General features: G+C 35.9%; 3 protein-coding genes across 3 annotated transcripts; 2 read left to right on the forward strand and 1 right to left on the reverse strand.

The window, feature by feature from the left end:
* The first annotated feature begins 35 nt into the window (after nucleotides 1-35).
* pmpca (peptidase, mitochondrial processing subunit alpha) lies at nucleotides 36-6,380 on the forward strand. Its single transcript, XM_073860366.1, has 13 exons — nucleotides 36-173; nucleotides 784-986; nucleotides 1,066-1,145; nucleotides 1,255-1,337; nucleotides 1,458-1,552; nucleotides 1,650-1,750; nucleotides 3,037-3,300; nucleotides 3,372-3,464; nucleotides 3,566-3,684; nucleotides 3,774-3,864; nucleotides 3,937-3,999; nucleotides 4,074-4,218; nucleotides 5,552-6,380. Exons 1-13 carry the CDS (start codon nucleotides 127-129, stop codon nucleotides 5,719-5,721), a joined length of 1,554 nt encoding a protein of 517 aa, XP_073716467.1. The 5' UTR covers nucleotides 36-126; the 3' UTR covers nucleotides 5,722-6,380.
* A 1,477-nt stretch (nucleotides 6,381-7,857) lies between these two features.
* On the reverse strand, nucleotides 7,858-17,737 carry inpp5e (inositol polyphosphate-5-phosphatase E). The gene is made up of 11 exons (XM_073860555.1): nucleotides 17,629-17,737; nucleotides 16,336-17,202; nucleotides 14,519-14,642; nucleotides 14,312-14,433; nucleotides 14,128-14,249; nucleotides 13,600-13,719; nucleotides 9,990-10,097; nucleotides 9,755-9,916; nucleotides 9,567-9,682; nucleotides 9,340-9,476; nucleotides 7,858-8,549 (listed from the first exon to the last, which is right to left on the reverse strand). Exons 2-11 carry the CDS (start codon nucleotides 17,136-17,138, stop codon nucleotides 8,414-8,416), a joined length of 1,950 nt encoding a protein of 649 aa, XP_073716656.1. The 5' UTR covers nucleotides 17,139-17,202; nucleotides 17,629-17,737; the 3' UTR covers nucleotides 7,858-8,413.
* Nucleotides 17,738-18,868: 1,131 nt separating this feature from the next.
* ptrh1 (peptidyl-tRNA hydrolase 1 homolog) lies at nucleotides 18,869-20,998 on the forward strand. Its single transcript, XM_055200689.2, has 5 exons — nucleotides 18,869-19,276; nucleotides 19,887-20,106; nucleotides 20,326-20,425; nucleotides 20,505-20,550; nucleotides 20,628-20,998. The coding sequence occupies exons 1-5, from the start codon at nucleotides 19,097-19,099 to the stop codon at nucleotides 20,886-20,888; spliced, it is 807 nt and encodes a 268-aa protein (XP_055056664.2). The 5' UTR covers nucleotides 18,869-19,096; the 3' UTR covers nucleotides 20,889-20,998.
* The last annotated feature ends 5,453 nt before the right edge of the window (nucleotides 20,999-26,451 follow it).

Raw genomic sequence — 26,451 nt, forward strand, 5'->3', positions numbered from 1 at the left:
CCGTATAATAAATTCAAATCTTTCTCACACGTTCGCTTGTATCCAGGCAACCGCAACATAATAACGCGACAGCGGACGTGTTTGAGAATCATTTCCGGTGAATGTTTAGGTCAAATACAATCCAACATGGCCGCTCACATGTCAAGATTGAAGTGCTGGAGCCGAGTACAGAGGTGCGATCTGTGTTTATGTGAATAACTAGTGAAAATTGTTTGTCCCGACTTTATAAGACATGATATTGTATAAGCTCTCTCTGTCTTTTAATGTCGTTTGTTACAGTTGCATTCGTCACGTGATGACGTTAAATAAAACCTCGCGGCACTTGCACACGCACACGCGCTTCATCGACTTTACTATTATATTTTGACTTATTCATTAAGATAAACCTTAAAAGCACTGTTAAAATATTATAATTACAAGTGGGAAGAACGAATTTACTATTGCTTTCGATTGTCATGTTTTAAGCATGTTTGATTTGCTCATAAACTCTGTAAATATTACAACGACTATTCCCTGGTGATAAAAGTACAAATTATAATAGTTTCCATTACAAATACCAGTATGAACTATAAGCTGTTTACAATAATAACCATTGCAAAATAATTCCTGTATGTAGTGTGTTTTAAGTCTTATACCAGTTGGTGGTCTATTGGTTCCCAGATGCCACTCAACACATTACCAGTAGACCCACAGATACCCAGTCAAAAATTCCCATTAGATTAAATCCATTAGAATATTTGTGACGGTTTCAATCTCTAAAATATGTTTTGTATTGATTTGCAGGTATGGCATTGCAGTATGTAGGCAGTACAGTAGTGGCAGTCCATATCCAAACGTCTCTCTGTCCACACCGTTAACCGGGATTCCTAAACCAGTCTTTGCCTCTGTAGACGGTCATGAGACATACGAGACAAAAATCACCACCTTAGAAAACGGACTTAAAGTTGCATCACAGAACAAATTTGGCCAATTTTGTACAGTTGGAAGTAAGTATCTGTGTCAGATATGTTTCATTGGTCAATGCTTAAGCTCTGGTTATATTAAAAAAATGCTTCCTTCTATCAGTTTTAGTAAACTCAGGCTCACGTCATGAAGCAAAATATCCCAGTGGAATTGCACACTTTCTGGAAAAGCTTGCATTTTCTGTAAGTTAATTCAATATTTATTATGCATTGACTTGAACAACAACAACATTACTTTTAATATAGTTTTTTATTACATGAACAAAATGAATTGCTTTTCCATACTTTTAAGTCTACAGCCCAGTTTGGAAGTAAAGATGAAATTCTCCTCACTCTTGAAAAACATGGAGGCATATGTGACTGCCAAACTTCAAGGTTTTGCAATTTATTCAACTTTTAGTAGAAATTAGCCATATATATCTGTATAATTTTAAGTTTATATTATTATATTTATTGTATGTGCATAATGCCGATTTGCTCTTCTGCCTTTTGTAGGGACACAACAATGTATGCAGTATCAGCTGAAGTAAAGGGTCTGGATACCGTAGTAAACCTGCTGGCAGATGCTGTGCTACAGCCACGTTTATTAGGTAAGAACTGGTTGCAATGCAAATGCTGTTGATGGGGTTTGCCATTGAGTCTTTAAAACAGTTAATGGGTGGATGGATGACACATGTGAATTTGCAGATGAGGAGGTGGAGATGGCCAGAATGGCTGTTCGCTTTGAATTAGAAGATTTGAACATGAGACCCGATCCGGAGCCTTTATTAACAGAAATGATACATGCAGTGAGTGGCACCTTTTCCTTTTACGTTGTCTATACTCCAGTATAATCAAAATTATTACCAAAATGTTATATCATGGTAATGGTGTATATAATATTTTTCTCATGTACGTTATAGAGTCTTTAATACATTTAAAAAATGCCTATTTTTGATAATTTAGTACAAAAAATAAGGTTACACTTTTTTATCCAGACAGCGTGCAAAAACTGGGTTCACGTTTCCTTGAATGGACATGTTTGCACAAAATTATTTTGAAATGCAGTGATTTTCCTTGTAAACACACATAGTCTAGAATGTAAATGTGAACCATTAGAAAGAAAACGCATGTGTAATGCATTTATAAGTATATTTGATCCATGCATTACATTTAGGCCTTAAAGTGACAGTACACCAAATAAATTCCATGTCTGCAAAACTAAAATTGTTTATGAAAACTGATTACTAATCGAGAATCAAAATTATTCCAACCATTCCTTACATCCTTATTTAGCTATACATCATTTAAAGGTGCAGGCTGGGAGTTTTGGTGGCATCAGTCCAGAGGTCACCCATCTTTTTCGAAATGCATAGTAAAGCCATGGTCAGGACAAACACGTCGTCTGAGGCAATGTAGTGATGAAACGCGCGCTATAGAACAGTATGTCCGTTTGGGGCTACTGTAGAAACATGACGGCGACTTCCATGTAAATAAACGTCTCATTTTAAAACTTTTAACTAGATCGCGCTCCGGTGATGACATCATCATAAAGACTCTTCATCATAACATCAATACCCAATTTTGAGCAGATATCAAGATGAATTAAGACAATTTAATATCTGCAGAAACCCTTTAGGTTGGGAGCTAATATTTATCAAATCCTGGCGTAGGATCAACGTTAAATTTTGACGTCGGATAACATTTCTGATACGCATTTACCATAAAGACAGGCAAATAGACAAATACTCAAAATTTAAATGAAACAAAATAAATATATTAAAGTATAAATAAACACTCCCAAGCTTAACAACAATGACAGTAACAAACATGTAACATAAACAATAATGTAATAAATCAATACATAACTTACAAACTGATAACTGGAGTGCAGCATATTCATGTTATTATCAAAAAGCATCTTATTTTAAGGTAATAAAAACATATCTGTTTAATATTTAGGGTCTTTATACACCACTGAAAATATAGTTATGTATAATATATTTCATATCTGTTAATAGATCTTCCTAAATTTTACACATTGCACCTTTAATGGATGATGTCTTTTCATGTCACATGTATTTCTTCTGTTTAGGCAGCATACAGGGGAAACACTGTGGGTCTTCCTCGCTTCTGCTCTGCTAATAACGTTGAGAAGATTGACAAAAAGTTGCTGCTTAAGTACCTACAGAGCTATTACTGCCCGGAGCGCATGGTGCTGGCGGGGGTCGGGATCGAACATGAACAGCTTGTTCAGTGCGCCAGGAAGTATCTGCTTAATGTTAAACCAGTATGGGGTGCGAGCACACCTGCCAACGTCGACTTGTCTGTAGCGCAGTACACTGGAGGCATCGTTAAGGTGGGACGCTGATAAATGTTGTGTGCTGCTTGAAGATTCCAGCATGTCTTAAGTTAAACTTTTTGTCTCAGATGGTTAAGGACATGTCTGATGTCAGCCTGGGCCCTACGCCAATTCCTGAACTAACACACATTATGATTGGCTTGGAGAGCTGCTCTTACTTGGTCAGTAACAATTTTATTTTGGTTATAATTCAGTTGATTTTGAAGAGTAGTCTAGAATTGTTGATTTGATATGTGGCCTGCTTGTTTTTTGCGACCAATAGGAGGACGACTTTATTCCCTTTGCCGTCCTCAATATGATGATGGGCGGAGGTGGGTCTTTTTCCGCCGGAGGTCCAGGAAAAGGCATGTTCACCCGTCTCTACCTTAATGTGCTCAACAGGTGTGACATCATCGCTTCTTGTATATTACAGGATATTTTTTTTTTATAGATTTTGCTTGGAAATTTAGGAATTTTTTTATTTTTTGTAGGCATCATTGGATGTACAATGCTACTTCCTACCACCACAGCTATGAAGATAGCGGTTTGCTTTGTATCCATGCAAGTGCAGACCCCCGACAGGTACTGTATTATATTTCTGTAGTATATAAAAACAAATAAATACCTGTATTTATGCTAGACTGTTTTTTTTAGGTGAGAGAAATGGTGGAGATCATTACTCGAGAGTTTATTCAGATGAGCGGAACGGCAGGAGAGGTAAGTCCGCATTTGCTTTTGTTTGTAATTTGTTGTTGAGATGCGACCTTCAGAAAGTTTCTCCTCATGTGTAGATGGAGCTGGAGAGAGCCAAGACGCAACTGAAATCAATGCTCATGATGAACTTAGAATCACGGCCGGTCATCTTCGAAGACGTAGGTCGGCAAGTACTTGCAACGGGGAAAAGAAAACTGCCTAGCGAGCTTTGTGACCTCATCAGTAATGTGACCCTGCCTGTGCAATCTAGGCTGAAGTCTCATTTTAATCTTTGACATGACTTCACACAAGTCAATATTAAAGATGTCATGCATTCTTAATGGGTGATTCTCACAAAGTCCAGATTTAGAAGATGTCCAGCATCAGAATTTTTAAAAAGCCCTTAAAGCCAATTTTTTTTGCACAAAAAAGATTTAAGGTCTGAACTTACTATAACCATTATTTTTAGAGGAGAAATAATTTAATTTTTTAGATTATCATTATCAAAAATTATCATTACCGCAACGTGATATTACATTAAAGGTGCAGTGTGTAAATTTTAGCGGCATCTAGTGGTGAGGTTGCGAATTGCAACCAATGGCTTAGTCCACTGCTCACCCCTTTGCTTTTGAAAGACATAGAGAAGCTACGGTAGCCACCACCAGACAAACATATTATCGTCGGAGACAACTTAGTAAAAAAAATGTGTCCGTTAAGGGCTTCTGTAGAAAACAGGCGGCACAAAATGGCGACTTCCATGTAAGGGGACCCCGGTGTATGTAGATAAAAAAGGTCTCGTTCTAAGGTAATAAACACATAACGGTTCATTATGAAAGGTCTTTATACACCCCTGATAATATAGTTTTGCATATTATTTTCCATTTCTGTCAAGAGATCCTTCTAAAAATTACACACTGCACCTTTCGGTAATACTCATGTTTTGGTAATGAGAACTAAAAAGTTGTCTAGGTACTATGACAAACAAAATTTCAATTTTTATCTGGAAAGAAAAAATAAGAAATACTTACCTGGTAGCCATCTTGAGTGTCACAGTCAATTATGTCCCTTCCAACAATTTCTTTTTTAAATTTTAATTCCTTGAGGGCTTAAACAATGATTGAAAATTGTTGCGGAGGATGAGTAAATTTTTCTTGGACACATTTATATTCCTTATTATTGTCTCTACATTTACCAATGATCACCAAATAAATACCATATGTTTCTTTACTGTAAATGTTTATAGTATAACATGCACTGAAGCTTTTTATTTTTTAGATTTTTTAATTATAAATATTTTCATGTCAAAGAACCCAAATCCAGTCATGGACACGTTGCGGTAATGAAAAGTTTCCCCTTAAATGTGTAAAAACAACAAAATTGATTTGTATGATATCATGCATGTGCAAAATAGTACATGAAGAGATGTTTGTAACTGTATGTTTTTTATTTTGATAGCATTTACTTTTTTTTATCAAAATGTTTCACGACACCTCATAAGTCTAATTTCGCGAGAATCACCCTAATGTCTTTGCTAACTCTAAAGGGTAAAATTTACCCAAAATCTCTTTGTTTGTAGGTAATGTTACAGCCAATGACATCAAGAGAGTCACAACGAAAATGCTGCGCAGTAAACCTGCAGTTGCTGCGTTGGGAGATCTGACAGAGTTTCCTTCCTATGAGGACATCCAGGCAGCTCTTTCTAGTAAAGATGGACGTCTTCCTCGCATATTCCGCTTGTTTCGATAATGGACCTTGTTGAACTGACACCACCTACAGGCAAATATAAGCAGGACTGACCCCACAAATAGTTTTTTTTTTGGATGAGAATTTAGGTCCAGTGGTAAGGACTATGGTTACAGCTGTATTATGACTTATATGCCCATTTCTAGCAAAATAACGTTCACATTTCTGCATTAATGAACATGAACCAACATTACATAGCATATTTCCCAAAATATGGACTAATGCTATTAAATTCACTGTGTTAAGCAGAGCAAATGTTTGCTATTTACCATAGTAGTAAGTAAAAGCCTTCGATCATTGAACTGTATGGTGGGACTTACTATGTATGTAATGGGATAAAGCTGCCAACCTCCAGTACCTCATGGTGTCTTCTTACTACGTCATGTATGTCAGAATATCCCTTTTGTTAGATCTATCCTTTGTCATGAGAGCCCTATATTTATTCCCTTGCACTTTTCCAGAAGTTGACTGTTTTAGTTAATGCTTTGCCATTTTTTTTCTACTGAGAATATCGATCACGTGACATTTATGAGCTTAAACAACCATTTTGCCCTGAAATAATAAATGTACGGTCCTTACTTGCCAGGGTCTTTCAGATTTAAACACAGTATTTTTGTCTCTGTGAATGTGTAATTGTCATATACATTTTAAATGTTCAATAACAGGCTCCTGGCTTTGTGTTTAAGATGATCATATTTTTTACTGTCATAAGTAGAAATAACAACTTCAGTACAAGTCAGATTTTTTTGTTACTTAATGTAAACATATATATGTACATGCTAGTGAGCAAGATCGCAGGCACTTTAGTACAGAAACAACTGAACCATTCGTAGATGCATCGCTCTGTGTTCCACCGTTATCGAGATCCATGCACATGTAAATACCACTGTAGTGCTAATATGGTAATATATCTCATCTGACATCAAGCGAGCACAAGTACATTGGGTAAGTTAAGGCAATAACCTCAAGTATGATCCGTACCTGCTTTCAAATTATATAATTCCAGCTACATTGGGTCTAGGGATGCATAACGATTAATTGCGATTAATCTATAGCAAAATAAAAGTTTTTGTTTACATCATATATGTGTGTGTGTACTGTGTATAATAACTTTGTAAAAATAAATGCACACACATTCATGTATATATTTAAAAACCAATTACATGTGTATATACATTTGTATATTTATGAATAATTTATATTATATATAAATATAAATACTAAATATATAAATATATATTTTTCTTAAAATTATACATGCATGTGTGCATATTAATATATACATAATTATTATACACAGTTCACACACATATATGATGCAAACAAAAACTTTTATTTTGCTATAGATTAATCGCGATTAATCGCCATGCATCCCTAATTGGGTCATTATTTTCTGCTTTTTTATTATTTTAATAATTTAGTATTAATTGTCATGGATCACAAGATGTTACAGGCCATAACAATACAACATTCTTCGTAAAAGTCCTGTATAGCTAAAAAAAATATGATTTCCTGTGTCAATTCTGTTACTGTCAACTCTGTTACCAAGGTAGAGTAACAGTGTTGACAGTCATGTCTGTGTATAAATAAGGTTTATTTAACTAATTTAGGCAGGAGCATGGTCATGTAATCCAACCAATCAGCACTAAGAGGTCTCTATATGGTGGTCCCTCACCTCTGTCCCGTTTTTGTAACATCACCCCTCCTCCCAATCAAGGTGGGGGGTTAAAGGGTTCGGGGTAAGATTGCGAGCTCTGAGCCTTTTACTTGGACAACACGCCATGTACTTTATTTCTTATTTGATCATATGTTAATGCAAACTCGTGAATTGCAAGTTCTGTTAAATTCTGTCAACACTGTAACTTTACTACTCTACCTTGGTAACAGAGTTGACAGTAACTGACACGGACTAATTCTGACAAAAGGAAATAATGTTTCTTAGCTATATAACACTTTTAAAGAAAATATTATATTTTTATGGTCTGTTACATCCTGTAAATCATGACAAGGAGTACTAAATTATTTAAATAGTCAAAAATCTATCCATTTAAAAAAGCTTTGAACACCAAATGTACCTACGACTATATAATTCAACGCAAGTTTCGTTTCTCTGCATACTCGTAACCACAAGTTGTCACATTATCCCCATCAATGACAGTTGTAAATGAAACGCATGCGAACAGCATTTTTTCCATAATTTGCTGGTAATGTTACAGTATAGTTCCCTTTTAAAGAGCACAACCATAAAGAGCACATTAATTAACTGTTCGTAAATAGGATCCAGCTTCCTGGTACATCGGGTGCTTAAGGTGTCAATGAATGATAAGAAACGTGCTAGTTTCAGTTGAAAATACAAAACACATGACTGTCAAGTTAAATATACAAAAAAATATATATATACAAATACACTGGAATAATGAATGTACTGTACAGTGTGGACACTACTAGTGTGTTAGGTCATCTTCATTTACTCTGGTCAGTAAAATTAATAAAGTCCTTTCTGTTTAATCAAACAATATTATGTTTCTGGGGTCCCTGTACTGTGCACCGAAGCTTCACATTGTACTTCAGCGAAGACAGATAAGCGGCGTGACGCTTCTAGTACCGAGTTGTCCTGAAAGTCCAGCTTTCCACGCAACTTGGTATTTGAAATGAGCAGTTTAAGCACCCGTGGCTTTTGTGCACTGGTCCCAGATCAGGATATTGTGCAAACAGTGCTGCTGTTCTGGTTTTTCATGGTTGCCTCTCTCTTTTTCAGCTCTCTGGTGATTCTCCTCCTGATTCCCTCTAAATACAGACCCCTGTCGAACTGCCCAGCACCCAAAGGAATGCTGGGAAAAACAAAATGAGTGATTTAGCCAAAAATTTCAATTTATAGAATTTGATCAAATGGTAAAAATGTATATCTTAAATCAATTAAGTGGTGTGACGCCCCAGCGCGACCTTATGTATTACGTAATCATGTCGAAAGGTCTGGCTTTAAAGGGAAACTCCACTTTTTTTTAAAATAGGCTCATTTTACAGCTCCCCTAGAGTTAAAATCTATTTTACCATTTTAGAATCCATTCAGCTGATCTCCGGGTCTGGTGGTACCACTTTTAGCATAGCTTAGCATAATCCATTGAATCTGATTAGACCATTAGCATCGCACTTAAAAATGACCAAAGTGTTTCAATATTTTTCCTATTTTTCCTAAAACTTGACTCTTCTGTAGTTACATCGTGTACTAAGACCAACGTTGCGATTTTCTAGACATTAATGGCTAGGAACTATACTCTCATTCTGGCGTAATAATCAAGGAGTTTCCTTGCGTAGCATGGCTGCAGCAGGCGCAATGATATTATGCAGTGCCCGAAAATAGTCCCCTTGGTAACTTTCAATAGCAGGGGACTATTTTAGGCACTGCGTAATATCATATTAAACTCTAGTGGAGCTGGAAAATGAGCTGTTAAGGTCCACTAAAGTCCACTATTTGGAGAAAAATCCTGGAATTTGTTCCTCAAAAAAATGTATTTCTACTTGACTGAACAATTAAATAAATTATCTGAATTGTTTTATGAAAGTGAAATATCCCTTATGATTTTAAATATCATCCCATCAATGTTGTAAACAGCAGCTTACTTATCTCGACCAGGACGAAGCTTGACCTGAAACAAGCCAACGACTGGGCGGTGGTCTGATGTCTTAATAGCCGAGCAAGATGTATACTTGACCACCTTAATGTCATCTGCTTGTCTGTTTCGATAAAGAATTCGGTCCTGTTAACATATCGAAAAAAATATGGTGACACTGACGGGCATATTGTGACAAATCAGGATGGTCTTTACATAATAAACTAGAAAGCTTACAGTATAAGACGGTGTCCTCTGTTTTGTAGTAGTGTCGTAGACGTCACAACCAATGTCAAACTTGTAAGTAGGAGTAAAGTGAATTTGTGCTTCCTGAAACCCTTTGAAAATGGAACCTGCAAATCAACACAATTACCTCAATGCACAGATCTGTCCAGTTACACACAGTGCATTTTGTTGGCACATACCTTCTTTCATCTCTTTAGACAGCTGATCGTGTTGTAAGAGCAAGCTCATGTCTGCATCAGCAACCTGATTCAACATGGCTTCAACCTCTCCTCTGGTTTTACCCAAGCGAAAGTTAAAGTCTCCGAACCAGAAGACTTCATCGAAACGTGTCGTGACGTCAGCTGAGAACAAACAACAAGAGAATCACGTTTGTGAAGAAGAAATGCAATGATGATCAACCGCAGTGACACTTACAGGTCGTGGAGCGGTAAGGGTTGGTGTCAGGGAGATTTCTAGGGAGAGCCAAAGCTTCGATGATCTTGTTGTAGTCTAAGATTCTTTCATATATTTTAGAATCTCCAGCTGAAACAAAACACAAAATTATGGATTGGATAAATACAGTCTTATAAGTTTAGTCTTTGATTACAATACCACAGTACATCATTAATCCTCTGACTCATGTTTTATCAAATATATATAACAAGACTGAGCACTCCTATTACTATGAATAGGGGACAATGCAACGCTTTAGTGATGAAAGTCCCGCCTTTCAATTAAAAGAGCCAATCATCAATTGATAAAGACAGACAATTCTCTGGGGGAGGAGCTCTGTACAGAGTCTCACGAGGCCTTAATTAAGGGTAACTGATGCGATTTTAAATATATTTAAAACTTTTAAAAACTTTATGAACTAGCTTCCAGTGAGGCCAATGCACATTAGGCATAGCGTACAATGCGTAAGATCCAGTGAGAAATGACTCTCGCGAGAACCGTTTGTTGTAAGTTGTTTTAGCTACAGGGTAACTTAATATACTCTTGTCTTAAATCAAAATAATTTGCCATTTTCTTTAAAATCCTTGATTTAGACTTCTTATTCGTGACTGGTGTTGTTTTGGCAAAGTTTTTTTTTAGTACAACATCCCAGGATTTTTCTCCATAAAAATGGACCTTATTGGACATCAACAGTTTACAGTTTCAATGCAGTTGAATTTACGCCAAAACTAGGGCTGGGTATTGGCAAGGGCCTCCCGATACGATACGTATCATGATACAATACAATGCGTTGCATGTTGCGATACATTGCAATAATAATCAAAAAATGTACAAAAAAATAAAGTTGTTTTTAAATTTTCTGCCATTTTCTCACTCCCTCTAACTTCTGAGACATTGGCCGAATTGCCGTACATGGCAGACAACTGGCCAATGACAACTACAGCAGCGGCGGAGGAGGTCGTTTGACGCACACAGAGGGATTTTATGGTTTTTAAAATACCGAGATCGAAATATCGATACAGCTAACTATCATGATAGTTAGCTGTATCGATATTTTTGCACAGCCCTACAAAAAACGAAGTACTTTTTAACCACAACTTCTCGTCTTGCACTAGCCTTGTGATGCGCCAGCGTGACCTTAACTATTACATAATCACATGGAAAGATCACATATGCAAAACTACTGCTTCAGTGTTTACATGTGTGGAGAAAGAGTATCATTCAGACGTTGTTGTATGTGGAATGATACTAATTAATGTCTGTGTGTCAGTTTATTGTTTAAAATGGTCCGCAAGTGTGCGTTTCACATATGTAATGCGCTTCCGACGTGATTACGTAAGGTCGCGCTGACAAGTCACACTAGTGCTAGTGCAAGACGAGTTGTTGTGGTTTAAAAGTACATATTTTTTATTTATTTGGTGAAAATGACGATCATTTCACTACATAGGACCCTTATGCCTCAGTTGGTATCATTTAGAGCCCTTTGAAGCTCCATTGAAACTGCAAACAGTTGGGGTCCACTAAAGTCCACTATATGAAGAAAAACCCTGGAATGTTTTCCTCAAAAACAACTTCTCAACTGAACAAAGAAAGACATAAACATCTTGAATGACATGGGGGTAAGTAAATTATCGGGAATTTTTTATGAAAGTGGAGTAATCCTTTAACCGCCTTACTTCTGTGAAAGATGGATGCACTTTTTTGGGTTTGAAAGTCGTGTACCCTGTTTTCTACCATTATAAAGCTTGGAAGAGCCAGAACATTCCATAAAATAACTAAAATTGTGTTAGTCTGAAAAATGATGGATTAAAGCAATAAACCCCAAGAAGCAGTGGGTTACCAGTGCATTTTATAACAGCTAAGGGGCGTTGTTAGGCACGACGCGAAGCGGAGTGCCTAAACCCCCTTAGCTGTTATAAAATGCACTGGTAACCCAACGCTTCGAGGGGTTTATTGCGTTTATAAAACGGTTACTTCATATTCATAACGTTAGCGGGATTTTATAAAATAAAACACAAATAAGTTGTAATTATATTAGTATAAATATTACTCTTCCGCCAAACAAAGTAGTTCCTCAGAATCAAGTGTGGCTGCAACAGAGCGCAGTTCACAAACAACACAGATGCAGCAAAGGCACAATGAAAATATCTGATTAAAGACTGTGGTGTTTATTTTATAAATCAACATTCATCTAATTTATACATTAACATTTATATCGTGCAACTGTTGAAGTGATGTTGATCAAATATTTTTGGAAGCATGCTTAACTTTTTTTGCCACCCAGTTTTAGTTGAATGCCTTACAGAAAAATGATCTTCTTTAAATAAACATAAGAGATCAAATGAAAGAACAGTCCATCCGCTTTCCAACAACATCAAAAAACTTTCATCCTACCTTCATTTGTTGTCTTATCAGTTATCACCTCTCAAATTTTCAGCTAAATGCGGAGATAATTCCATTTTTGTGAAGAACTTTGTAAGAGATCAGATTCAGAGCCTGATCAAAACACATGTCACGCTAAATCCACCACAACGCTGTTGTGTCGAGTGAATGCCTCAGTGTTTAAGTTGGATAAGATTGCCATCTTGTGGATAATAGCGGAAATATCAATAAGACAAAAAAACCTTCAGAGAACGTTTTCTTTTTATTGACGAAATGTTTTATTTATTGACATTTATCTGGATATCGCCATAATTGTGCAAAAGTAGAAAAATAAAAAAATGATTAAAGACTGGTGTTTATTTTCATAAATCAGTATGAAGCAACAGTGGCGCAGTGATACTTGTGATGCGGTCTGAACCGTGGGTTTACCGGGGTATTTTATCACGGCTTAGAACGCGTTTCAACCAATCAGAATGAAGAACCAGAACGAGCCGTTTTATAAATATGTATTTTGGAAGGTTTGAGGGTGAGTGAACCATGGGGTAATTTTCATTTTTTTCACTGAATCATCGCTTTAAGTAACAAAAGTTATGGTACAGCTGAAATCAGGTTTAAAGGGCACCTATGGTTCCGATTTTACATTTCCTTTGGTGTGTGAGTGTGTATTAGCACATGTTTAAGATATGCAAAAGCTACAAACCCAAAAGTAAACGATGACGCAAGTTATTGTCTCCAACGTAACTCTTTTTTCTTGGACTACAACAAACACACGAATTGTAGGCAACAGTTTACTTCCTGGGCCGGTTGATGTGGCCAAGACCAACGTTATCATAATTCATCGTGCTTCGGAGTCGGACTCAGCCTGTAAGTTAACTTCTGTCAGCCTTGCATTGTGAGCGAATCTTTCAAACATGGTAAGAAGCATCACATTTCCGGCTGACGTCAAATGTATTCAGGCCAATCACAACGTACAGATTAGCGAACACATTGTATAATACCAAATACACAAAATAACGTTGTTCTTTAGCAATGAAATAGGTGCTCTTTAAGTGTTGGTCAGAAATATGTGGTTTGATTGTGATATTAGCATGTGATTTTAGAGATATCTGTCTTTACTTATAGGATTTAATCTTACATGACTGAAATAACTGCACGAAGACATTGCAAATATAGTCGCCTGGTTCCCTAAAGGGACTTTGGTTTTACTCACAGGTAAAATGAGATGTGATGAAAAGGAAGGATGTCCCGAAGAAAGTGAAGCAGATACCCACAGCTCCTTTAGTCTTGATCTGGGATATAATTCGGGTGGTGACTGTGGCATGTTCAACTTCTGTAGTGACAAAAGAAACCCATTACAATTAAAAATGGGTACCCAAATAATCCCTCCAAACACATCAGCAATACATTGATTAATATGGACATTATGAACTTCAGACACCTGTGTTGTTTTTACTTCCTCTGTGTGAAAACATCTCATAACAGCAGAGTTATCAAGTTAAAGTGAAGAACATTCGACAGAATCACGTGATTTTATTATCTAACCCAAACCACAGAGAATAAAACAGCTTTTATTAGGCCAGTGGTATTACTGAAGTCTTCATTCATTTGTTTTTATCAAAAAATATTTATTTCTGCATGTTAATTTTTTTATAAAATTACTGCTATGATTATTAAAAAAAGAGATGATAAATATGTTAACATATTACATGTGTTATATTATGGCTAATTCAAGCCTTACCTGAACAAAACCATATGAGGTCCCGTCGAACGAAAACGGTGAGATAGAGCACACCGTGAGCAGCCGCGTACAGCATTACGTAATACGGGCCAAGAGTCTCCTGCAGACGGATCTCCCATTCTCTCCTGTGGATAAACACGAAGATAGTAAACGTGCCGAATAAAACACAGATAAAGAGAGAAACAGTAAAAAATTGCCTGTTTCTCTCCTGTCAGGACAACCTTCCTGAACGCCAATAACATAAACATCTTGTGCAAAGTCCGTGTCGGTTGGAAGTAACAGATCATCAAGATTGTATGGAAGGTCCTGACATCAAGAGAGAGAACTTACTACAGCTGGCATACAGGTAAGCGTACAAAACAATGCAAGAAAAGCATCTGTAAGTCCACACCTTCTGTCCCTGCATGTTCCATGTGGCAATGTAGATGCCAAGCCGTCTCTCTGGGAAGTAGCGATCCAGCTCTTCCGCTCCCAACAAAGCACCGTTTCCCAGAACACTGCCCTCTAGAAAGCTTCTAGAAGAAACATATTACAAAACATAGTAATGTTTTAAATAATTTAAATAATTGCAAAAAAGGCAGAAAAGTTAAAAAATTATGTTATCCTTTGCTATAACAATATTATTTGAATTTGTCCCTGCGTTCGAAATTGACTGTGACAGTACGAATTAGATAAAGTACCTAGCTGTGTCCCAATTTGCCTACCTATAATACTAGTACTGCTTTTGTGTCAAGAAAGTACATACTTTTGAGTAAAGAAAAAAAATAACATTCATACCTTTATGGGATCTATACTGTATTGACCGAAGTTTAGAAGTGTACCGGCGTATATATACGGCATATCGTCCAGCCCTACGCTGAGCTCTAATTGGCTTGTTTCAGATCTGTGCCCCAAACCCTCCAACTTTTGTTGTTAGCAAATTAATATCCTTTTTTTTATGTTTTTGACCTCATGTTCTCAGAGTCTCATAACTGTGTTGCAGATTGTAATGTAACTCATAGTTTTGGAAGCGAAATAAAATATAAAGAAAATATGATTTCATCCTTACAAAATCACCCTTTAAATGGCATTCAGCTAAAGAATAAATAAAGGATTAAAAATCTTCGATTGGCTAGCTGGATGCGATGTAAGTCATGCCTTTCATTGTTTTCCCTGTTTGCTGTTTTCAAGTCTGAATGCGTGATAGACTGCGCAAAATTGTGTGGCTTTGCATGGACATAAGGAGAGCGAGAGCGAGAGCTCAGGTAATCAATCAATTCAGATTGTTACACATTTGTTGATATTTGTTGTAAGTATTTTGTCATTTAATTTGTTCATATTTGCCTGTTCAGCAGAAAGTTTGCGTGTTTTATCGCCACCGGCGCTGTCATTGCGAGAAAAAAAGCATTCACAAATGAATAAACACATTTTAACTTGTTTGCTTGTCTTGTAAGTTCATGATTAAAAATGAACATGTAAACGAAAACAATTATTATCATTAAAACATGAAATGACAGATAATAATTGACTCTGATGGAATTTTTACAACGCTGTTCATCAAAAAAATGACGGAGATTTAAAAAGTCTAACGCAACCTATGGTGTGTGTGTGTGTGTTTTGAGTGTGATTACCTTGATTAGTTATACTTAGTTAAACCCAGATTATACTCAAACTTACAGCTTTATAGTACATTTATTTAACTGACTTCAACAGTAACATTTTCAGCATTTTAGCTAAGCAATAATGATACATCGTCATTTGATAAATGGCCATTAACAGTCCTGCATCACTACAGTAAAAGTTTGATTTTGAGTTTGTTTGCACCCCCCCCCCCCCAAATGGGGGCAACTTTAAACTAATGTATGCATGTGTACATTTAACATAATACTCACATAGATTTGCACATGTAAATCCAACAAACAGAATGTAAATGAATGGTCTACTACAGCAGTTTTAAGTTGCAGTAGATCCAATTATCTCATGGCAATTATCTCATGGTTTCACACTTTGACATTCTGTGCAACTAAAGCTGTTTAATTCATTCTTTCAGTAGCCAAATGTCTACAGGAACAGTACATCTGTTTTACTGAAATAACACAAAATAACAATTTGATAGACTCTGGATGAGCCTTTAACCTAATGACACATTAGCATTATCTTGAGGTGAAAACTAAATCCAACTGGGTTGCAACAGAATGCAGAACATATAGGTAACCAAAACGTTCTCACCTGTTCCTCACATCCCTGGGTCTGATGGGGTTCAGCACACTATACGTGGACCTCATAGAGTGGACAGAGACATTGTCCGACACCATGTTCTCAAAAAGCCGGCTATCGCTCAGGTTCCTATGAAGTCTCTCAGAACGTCCCCTTCTCCCCACCGCACTGTAATCCAAACAATCCTTGTCAATCCGATTAGTTGTTCTTAGGCTCGCAGAGGCTACTGTGTGATCCAGAGGAGGACATGTGCTGGTGGACGGCAATGGAGAAAGGACTATTCGGGACAATTTCATGCGTTCTTTCGGATCACAAAGCTCATGTGGGGACACATCACTTTCTGAGAAGCTACCAGACCAATTCCTGAATGCCGTCTCCATGGGCAGAAGATCAAGTGGCCGTCTAGATGAAGGACTTTGTCCATTCTTCAAACCCAATGGACTGCTTGAGTTTTCTTCTTTTAGAGAATCGGTGGAAGATCCCGTCTCACCCGGGTCTGTGAGACTCTCCTGGCTGTTTCTCAGTCTTCTCCCTCGGACCTTCTCCTCGTATGACATGTTTCTACCTCCCATCGCCAATCCGATGTGTTTCGGCTGCGAGGGAGGCCGAGGCAGATATGGACTAAGCTTGATGTCCTTGTGTTCATCCTGAAGTAGTCTGGGTCCATCATAGGGCTTGTTGACATCTATCAATTCCTCTTTGTTGCTGATGTCTGTACTTGAATCTACCCTAAGGACAGTATTAGCTTTGCAGGCTGGTTCACCTGAACTGAGATCAGTGGGGTTAAATGGGATGCTTTCTCCATTTTCACTCATTCTATTGTTGGATTTGGTTTTAGATGTAAACAAGTCCCATGGTATTACAGTAAATGATCACATCCTGTCGAGACAGTGAGGAAATTTATGCTTATGACTATGAAAGCACCATTTTGTTAACATTACAGTTTTATTATAGTAAAAATAGTAGTAATCGTGATTTTAGCGGTTTGATTATCATAGTATGACCATAGTTTTACTATGGTTAAACCATGGCTACTTTTTGTGGTTAGTTTTCGTGAGTTTAATGACAACCAACATGATTAAAACCTCTAAATTAACGTATACATTAAAATACAAAGACAAGAATTATCGAAATCTCTGCCTCTGAGACCGCTAACGTTATGCTAAAATCACCGATTACACGCGATGACCAAACATCTATAATGCCATATTTCTCGAATACAACTTATATGCTAAATATACCTATATAAATGAGGTAAATGTATCTAAATACAAGAAATAACAGAATGAAACACTGCTCCGTTACCTTCAATTCACTGAAGAAACTTACTGACTTCCTAGCAACGCGTAGCAACCAACAACCGCACAAGAGGAAGCACGCGCACGCTTCACCTCAGTGTGTTATTCAACAGCGCCATTTAGCGACAGAGATGCGACTGGATTTTTTTTTTTTTTTTTGACTGGATTCATTTTTAATTATTTGAAAATAATACAGAAAAGCCATGGATAGAAACATACAGCACAAAAAAAACATAACAAAAATAAAATAAAAAATTGTATTTTTATTAATTTATAATTTTTCTCAGCAAATTCCATTCACAAATGGATCAAACCTGTGTTTCTGTATTTTTAAAATAACTGGAAAATTATTTGAATTTGAATATATCTCATAAGAAAGTTATAAGGACTCTAGTATTTGCTCTGCTTTTGGATCATTTATGTAGTGACATGATTTAATATACAGGGTTTTTTTTTTAGCCAAGCCACGACAAATCACAACATTTAACATTTACATCAGAATTAAAATTTATTTACGACAATTATACTGATACTATAGTGATTTTTAAAGGAGGCAAAAACCATTTTTAGGTTTGGATGGGTGATATAGGGTAAGTAAATGAGACACTTTTTACCACAATAAAATAATAAAAGTTTTTCTATATTATTATTATTATTATTATTATTATTATTATTATTATTATTATTATTATTATTATTATTATTATTATTATTGTATGTACCTGATTATTCTGTTGTAATACAGTGGTGAATGGTTGTTGTCATGTTATTTGTTCATTACAAATAAATTAAGAAAGATAAAAAGACTACTGCAAATGGTAATAAAATTACTGATGGGGTTGTGGGGGACGCAAATAATTTTGGCCACGTTCTGAAGGCTACATAAAAAGATTACTTTCTACTATATTTAGGCAATCGTCTATAATAAACTTTTAAATGTTTGGTACAAGCAAACATCAGTATGTTACTCCACACACCCAAGACAGAGGGCGCTGTAGGCTTGTAAGTAAAGATAAAAAAAACTGTCGCTTTTCTGACGTCAGTCACCCTGGGGTTGCCAATTAAAATTGAACATACATGTGAAACGTTACAACATACAGACACACAATATTAGATACCGAATTTGATACTTTAATTTCACATATTTTTTCATCGTATTTTTTTAAAAAAAAGTAGGCGGTATATAAACATATACTCGATTCTCGAGTCTGAATTGACAAAGTGATCTTACTGTAAATCTGGCAACACAGCATGCACGCGACGCTTGTGCTGATGTGAGAATTCACATGATAACTCACAAGGGTAAAAAAAAAAAAAAACTAAAATTTATTTGTGGATAAATAGGTCCCACTTATTATATTTTTGTGTAAATTGACGTTGAGTCGAACTGGAATCGCGATCATCGTAATATAATATAACGTTACAGAAGTTTACATCAGATGCGATTCGTGTTTTGCATTGATAATGAATGACTCATGATGAGTAACGCAACAGTTCAAGTCAAAGTCTGGGCTGTTTTAACTCAATCCTTTAAATTGCCAATGGCTTTCGTAAGGTGGATGATAACAAAACTTGTAAACCCACTGTTGATGAGCATTCCTTCGTCTCGGAAAATGGCTGGGGAAGTAATAGTTGGCAAGAATAGAAGGAAAATGGTATGTAAAACATTTACGTACATACACGTGCCTTCTTGGTGACATAATTTATACGTACATAAATACTTTTTATTGACATTTCAACCAGTGTTTTGTTTTAATTAACAATTTTTAAAAATTGTAAAACCTTACTGAAAAATCTACCTAAACCAGCCTAAGATGGTTGGCTGGTTTTAGGCTGGTGTAACGTAGCAGTCTGGTTTTGAAGGGGGTTTGGCCACTTTTTGGCTGGTCAGGCTGGAAGACCAGCTCACCCACAAGCCTAGATCAGCTTGACCAGCCTAAGCTTGGCCGGTTTAGGATGGGAGTGGCTGATTTAAACTGGTCCTCCCAGCCTGGCAGAGCCGGTCAGGCTGGTCTTCCAGCCTGGTCAGGCTGGTGGGTCAGCTGAGCTGGTGGGCATCTGGTCTTCCGGCCTGACAGGCTAAAGAGGGCCAAAATCCTGGCTGTAAAACCAGCCTGCAGGTTAACCAGTTAAAATGTGAAAGTTAGGTTCCAAATTAAACTTAGTTTGTTTTAACATTGGTTATCCCAATACTTAGTTACTTATGATAGGAAGTTTTAGTAATATGGTCCATGAATTACATTGTGTGTTTCTATCGTGTTTCAGGTTGTAGGACTGGGAAACCCAGGCATGCATGGCTCTCGACATAGTGTCGGTATGGCTGTGCTCACAAAACTAGCTGAACATCTGGGAGTATCGGACAGCTGGAGATCAGACAGACATGTGTCAGGGGAGGTCATTGTAACCGAACATCAAAGCATTAATTTGGTTCTTCTTCGACCCAAGTTGCTTATGAACGTCAATGGCGTGAGCGTGGCGAAAGCAGGTACAAGACACGTTGCATTCCCTTATGCCCTCCTGTATCAATAGATACAGAAGTAGAAATAAAATTAACATATTATTTCTCATAATATGTTAATATGCATATAGATCAGATGAAAAGAATTTGCACCTTGAATGCACTTTATCGATTTGGATAAATCTGCCAAATGCTTAAGTATTGGCTGTGTGCAGGCTGACTGTTTTTTTTTTTTTTTTTTTGAAGCAAGCAAATTTTCAATTCAACCCGAAAATATACTCTTGATTCATGATGAGCTTGACAAACCGCTAGGGAAGTTTGGCATTAAACATGGTGGAAGTGCAAGGTAAATGAGCCTCTCGTTTTACTAACATGACTTAACTACTGTACGCCATTGATTTAACCTTGTCTTCATTTGGTGTCAGGGGTCACAATGGTGTGAGGTCATGTGTAGACTGTCTTCAAACTGATGTAAGTAAATTCTTAAATTAACCATTTTATCGGATGCATAAATTCACAACAAAACGCATCTTGGTTTGTGCTGGCAGGTGACGCCGCGGTTGCGCATCGGAATCGGACGACCCACGGGTAAAACGTCTGTCGACCGTCACGTTTTGGGACGTTTTTCACAAGAGGAGCAGAAAGTCCTGGACTCAGTCATGCAGCAGAGTTTGGATGTTCTTCTGACGTTTATCAGAGACTCGCAACCCCAAAGTTCTCCAGCAGAGGGAAGCAAAACACCACGCAAGAGAAAAGAAAGGACACTTTCATCACAACAGGGCACCACAACAGAACAAAATCAAAACTGATAATTCAATTACATGATTTTTACAATGCATAGTATTTTCATTGCTCCTTTCTGATGGAGCTTAGTTTGGTTATAGTTTCTCTGAGAGATGTTAAAGGGACACATTTTTTTTGAAGATATGCTCATTTTCCAGCTCCCCTAGAGTGAAACATTTGATTTTTGCTGTGTTGGAGTCCATTCGGCTGATCTCCGGGTCTGGTGCTACCACTTTTACTAAAGCTTGGCATGGTTCATTGAATCTGATTAGACCATTAACATCGCGCTCAAAAATGACCAAAGAGTTTTGATATTTTTCCTATTTAAAACTTGACTCTTCTGTAGTTACATCGTGTACTAAGACAGACGGAAAATTAAAAGTTGCGATTTTCTAGGCCGATGAGGCTAGAAACTATACTCTCATTTTGGTGTAATAATCAAGGATGGTTATTGGATATTTATTTTGAGCGTGATGCTTATGGTCTAATCGGATTCAATGGATTATGCTAAGCTATGCTGGGAGTGGAACTGCCAGACCCGGAGGTTGTCTAGATGGATTCCGAAGCGGTAGAGGTCGGGTGTTTAACTCTAGGGGAGCTGGAAAATTAGCTTTTTTTAAGTGGAGTGTCCCTTTAACATGAAACAGTTTCCACTGCATCCAAAGGTTTTGAATCTTCATAGATAAGCATGTTTTATTGCATTGCTTTATTTTGAGTATTGCTTGGTTACAGCAAATTGTATACATTTACTCACTTGAAATCTGAGTTTCAGGGTACTCTGCCTCCTCTCTTCAATAGAAATAAAATATATAAACCTGTCTAAATACTGCCTCCCCTTGAAGTTGTATGTATAAAACTTTTACGTTTTTAATTTGGAAATCTTAAACATGGAAATCATTTTTTAATCTTTTTAAAAATGATTATTATGACATAAAATAAGAAATATTTAAGAATTATTCCATAGACAGGCAAACAGATAGATTTTGGGTTTTTTTAGTTTTGCAGTAAGAAGTGCACCAGAACTGCAAAGTGGAGACTCTTATTTTAGCAGAAAATTGTATTATATACTACCATAATATACAGATATATGTATATACACAGATATACTAGCATGAACAATTGATGTCTACGGGTTAGTGTCTATTTATTTGGGGGTATACATTAGAAAATAATTTCAAATAATAACATTTCACTGATGTCCTGGGTTATTTTTGTTTGAATTTGGAAAAACCCAACCGTTGGGTTTGATTGAACCTATACTGCGTTGATCCAGCAAATGCCACATAAATATTATATATTATATTTTCTAGTTTATTATAAACCAGCAGATGTGTTTGTCCATATTTTAGCCAACCATGGGTTGAAAAAAACAATTGTTTTTATAGCCTATATATTAATCTTTTGTTTTTACCATTGTTTTGTAGTTTTATCTCTTTACTGAAAACCACAAAACACATGAAATATACAACCTATTTCATGATGTATATTTTAGAGTTATTGCTCAAGATGTTTAACTTTGAAACATACATTTTATAATTCACTATAGTTCAAAGCAACAAATATTTTACATAATTCATAATAGATTAAAAATGGATACATTATGATTTCTCTTATCATTCCTCAATACCAAAACAAGAAATATTAAAATGATTAAAAGTAAAAAAGAGTTTTAAGATTTTAGGTATATAGTGCACTGGCAAATATGCTTTTCTTGAGCCTTTTTTACAAAAGTTTCTCTGAATGGTCACAAATGTTTAGTCCACTCACAGCTCAAACAATACTTCACAGGTCAAAGGTTACTGGCATGGTTGGACACACAACTAATACAAAAGTGCAAATTTATTCAGGATAGTGTCCTGAGCCTCTTAGGGGGTCTTTCCTGTTTTACAAAAATATTTAAACTAAAACAATGATCTCCTACCTAGAAAAGCATTTGCAGTATAATGAAAGTCATGCAGTTTGACATAATACATTTATTACTATGCAAAAGCTTATTACACAGTCATTAAATAAGAAATATATATTGATTCAAGATAAAATATATATTCAAGATTCATTCAGCACTTTTATAAAGGCTAAATAAATGTTTGCCTTTTATAAACAATACTAAGTGTTTTCATATAAACCCTGTTTTATGCGCCTGTATAAACACTAGCTGGTCTCAGCTGTTGATAAACAATTGCTTTGTGATAAAGTGCCAGGTAACCATTTACACGAGGGGCTTTTGTGAACCCATAAAGAAAGGGGACGTCATCGAGGACACAATGCGTAATGGCACAGTGTAGACAGTGTCGGATTGTAATTGCAATGGGCAAAAAATATAGTCATTTTCCTTTAAGAGGTTACTGCTCATAGCGAAGATGATGGTCAGTGGATACTCATCCCCTTCCCACCACAATGGCCATTTATCACTCAGTGGTGTGCTATTCAAACCTCGTACCAAGCGATCACCGACCCCACTCGTGCCCTCGCCGTTTATTTAGGAAGCTGCGCAATAGCCAGCGGAGCATCTGCTACATCCTTTGGACCGAAAGGATGCTGGCAGTCTGTATTCAGCACAGTCCTTTTTCTGGATGTCGACGTAGGAATTGATGTCTTGTTTCGATCCTCAAAAACGTGGACTTTCGGCGTCTTAAATGCACGGAAGAACTTTATGTCTTCTGCGTTTTATTTTGCGCATTGGTCCAGCACGGCGCTATTGCCGGATGAAGTTGGAGAGCAGAGAGAGTAAATGCCTTCGTTGCGACGCCTTGAGGAATTTCACATCGGGATTTTTCATTTTTGGGATTTTTGGACACTGAGCATCTCACAGGTGCAGAAATGGCGAACCACGGAGCCTATATGAGCCAGCATCGGTGTGTTTGAAATAAGTGCCTCATGTTGGTGCAACACATCTTCCTTAAGATCACCAGATTTACAGAGCACTTTCATATTTATTTATTTTAGAGAGATAAATATAACTGTAATTTATAATGGGATTTTTTTATTTATTTAGACAAATAGATAGATATAGATAAATAATAAAATAATGTTTTGTATTTATTTTTTGCCGTATGTATAAGTCTTTTTACCCTGGTAGGACCTGGTATAATTTAGCTTACCTTTTATTTATATTTTAATAACCAAGAAACGAATAAATTTAAATAAGTCCGATCTTGTTTTTTACGAGATAGCATCTTAAAGGAACACGGCATGCTTAATACCGACAAAAGGCTGTTTTATGTTCATTTCGTTATTTTTTATTAATTGCTGTTGTTGTTTAAGTGCAATGAAAATTGTGTAATTGTATTACAAATCGGTTTGTGAAATACAGCTGATATGTTCAAAACGAACAATCCGTCTGGTCCTATAAAACAATGTGGTCACAAGGCCTTTCCACCTCTCTAAAAATGAGCAGAAACACACGAGGACAGACAAACGCATGGATCCCAAATCGTCTGAATTTGCAGTGAATTGTTCACAGTTATGCCATTTGTGAAAATCTGAGCCCGAGCACTTGATTGTCCAAACGCAATTCTTGTTAAATGTCAAACCATAAGTCGAGAATTGTGCATGGACATCTGTTGCTGGAGGTTCCCACGCGTCTCCAATCCTAAATTGTATGTTTGTCATTATTAAACATTTGTAATTTGGTGGTTTAAAATGTAATGTTTTAGCATCGAAATTGATTGACTTGATTGTTTGTCAGCATTTCAATAAAATCGACAATTTATCAAAATATTCGATTGTTGTATGTTTTATGTTATGAATTAACAAAGAAACCTAAAAGGGTTTTGTTTGCATGTTGCCTTTTTAAAACAGGAAATGCATTTAAATTGATGTTGTTTTATGGAGAGATTTTTTTAGATTCGAATTTCGATTCGATTTCATTTATTTATTTTTGACCGAACCATTATGTGCTTGCATTATATCAATTGCTTTGGGGGACTGTTGCCTATATATATTTAGGTAAAATAAATGTAAATATTTACATCACAAAATTAGCTGATTTTGTTTTATTATATACATTTTATACTGAATAAAAAAGTTGCACATTGTATATGTGAAGAAACGAATTGTTCGACGTGTTTTACTACATATTATTACAATTTCAGTTCATTTGTGATTATTGTTAAGTACTGGTTTAAAATTGAGCTGACAGGACTTGACGCATTTATGCTCAATGCATGAGGTGTCTGCTACAGACTTTAGGATAACAAAGAAATGGCGTGTTAATCCAATAGGATTAAATAAGATTAAGTCAGATCTTTTGATCTTTTAAAAGCAGCCCTTTATAACGTAATTAGAACATTAACGAATACATAGTTGTCTCTTATTTACAAACGACTTTATTGTGATTTTACAATTTTTCTATTTAAGAAAAAATGTAAGATCAATATAACAAATTGTAACTAAATCCACAGATGGATAAATGGATAAATCTGTGAAAATCTTTATCAAATATTATTTTCAAAGTTACATCCTAATAAATATAGGGAAGAACAAACTATTACACTATAATAAATTAGCTGTAGTTGTGCAGCTGTTTGCCAGTAACTTATTGTAAATTTAAATGTATGTTATTTACTGGCAACAGTTTGTTAAAATTTTAATAAACATTAAAAAGTCTTTATCCTTACAGAATAAAATTAAAATAACAGCCTCGTGCAATGAACCTTTTTTCTTCAGATTTGGTTTTCCAGAATGCTTTTTATGAGGCTGTTATTTTATTTTTATTCTGTAAAGATAAAGTCTTGTTAATGTTTAATGTTCATTTAACTTTAAACAAACTATTGCCAGTAAATAACATACATTTAAATCTACAGTAAGTTACAGGCAAACTGCTCCCAGTAAAACTGTAATTTTTACAGATATTTTACAGTGTATGTTATGCATAAACAAACCTATACTGGGTTGTTATTACCTAATTGGGTAGTTCAAACAGTTGAAACAACCCAGAATAAGTTTATTTATAACCCAACAGTTGGTCTGTGCAATATTTAACCAACCATAGTAACCTATGTAAACAACCATAGTGTATGCTTTTATAGTTATAAAATATGTTGCAGACAGAAATATATTTCTGTAGATATATATGTGTATGTATGCATGTGTGTGTATGTGTACCCAAATAACATATACAGCTGTGTTTACAATATACATTTATTTTGGTCATGCTATAAACCATTTTGTAAGATGTAAACAACACTGGTCCAGAAGCACTTTCTGTTTCAGTTTTTTAACACTGAACAAAATATTAATATAAATGAATATTAGAACAAAATACAACCAACAGAAAATTTAGAACTGAATTAAAATGTAAAATAAATGTGAACTAAAAAACAACATGAAGTGCTTCTGGACCAGTGTTGTTTACATCTTGGTTTATTAAAAAAATGTAAATATAAATATTTATTCAATATACATATTTCATTTTTAATTATATACATATTTTGAAATATACATATGTTAAAACAACTAAAAATAAAAACTCCAGTGCTTAAATAAATCAAATAAATTAACATGGTTTTGGAGTACTCTCCATGCCCTATAGGTTTTACATCCCCATGAAAAGTTGTGACTATAGACGATTACTGCTGTGTTAGTGGA

This window comes from Misgurnus anguillicaudatus, chromosome 22 (genome assembly GCF_027580225.2).
Source record: "Misgurnus anguillicaudatus chromosome 22, ASM2758022v2, whole genome shotgun sequence".
Taxonomy (NCBI): Eukaryota; Metazoa; Chordata; class Actinopteri; order Cypriniformes; family Cobitidae; genus Misgurnus; species Misgurnus anguillicaudatus.

Excerpts from the sequence above, each read along its gene's own strand:
- pmpca (XM_073860366.1), top strand. The coding sequence starts at position 127 with ATGGCCGCTCACATGTCAAGATTGAAGTGCTGGAGCCGAGTACAGAG. Across the intron at positions 1,338-1,457 it reads TGTGACTGCCAAACTTCAAG|GGACACAACAATGTATGCAG; the intron begins GTTTTGCAATTT and ends TGCCTTTTGTAG. Across the intron at positions 3,465-3,565 it reads TGGAGAGCTGCTCTTACTTG|GAGGACGACTTTATTCCCTT; the intron begins GTCAGTAACAAT and ends TGCGACCAATAG.
- inpp5e (XM_073860555.1), bottom strand. The coding sequence starts at position 17,138 with ATGAGTGAAAATGGAGAAAGCATCCCATTTAACCCCACTGATCTCAGT. Across the intron at positions 14,434-14,518 it reads GGAACATGCAGGGACAGAAG|GACCTTCCATACAATCTTGA; the intron begins GTGTGGACTTAC and ends TCTTGATGTCAG. Across the intron at positions 9,683-9,754 it reads GTCTAAAGAGATGAAAGAAG|GTTCCATTTTCAAAGGGTTT; the intron begins GTATGTGCCAAC and ends GTTGATTTGCAG.
- ptrh1 (XM_055200689.2), top strand. The coding sequence starts at position 19,097 with ATGATGAGTAACGCAACAGTTCAAGTCAAAGTCTGGGCTGTTTTAACT. Across the intron at positions 20,107-20,325 it reads CGTGAGCGTGGCGAAAGCAG|CAAGCAAATTTTCAATTCAA; the intron begins GTACAAGACACG and ends TTTTTTTTGAAG. Across the intron at positions 20,551-20,627 it reads TAGACTGTCTTCAAACTGAT|GTGACGCCGCGGTTGCGCAT; the intron begins GTAAGTAAATTC and ends TTGTGCTGGCAG.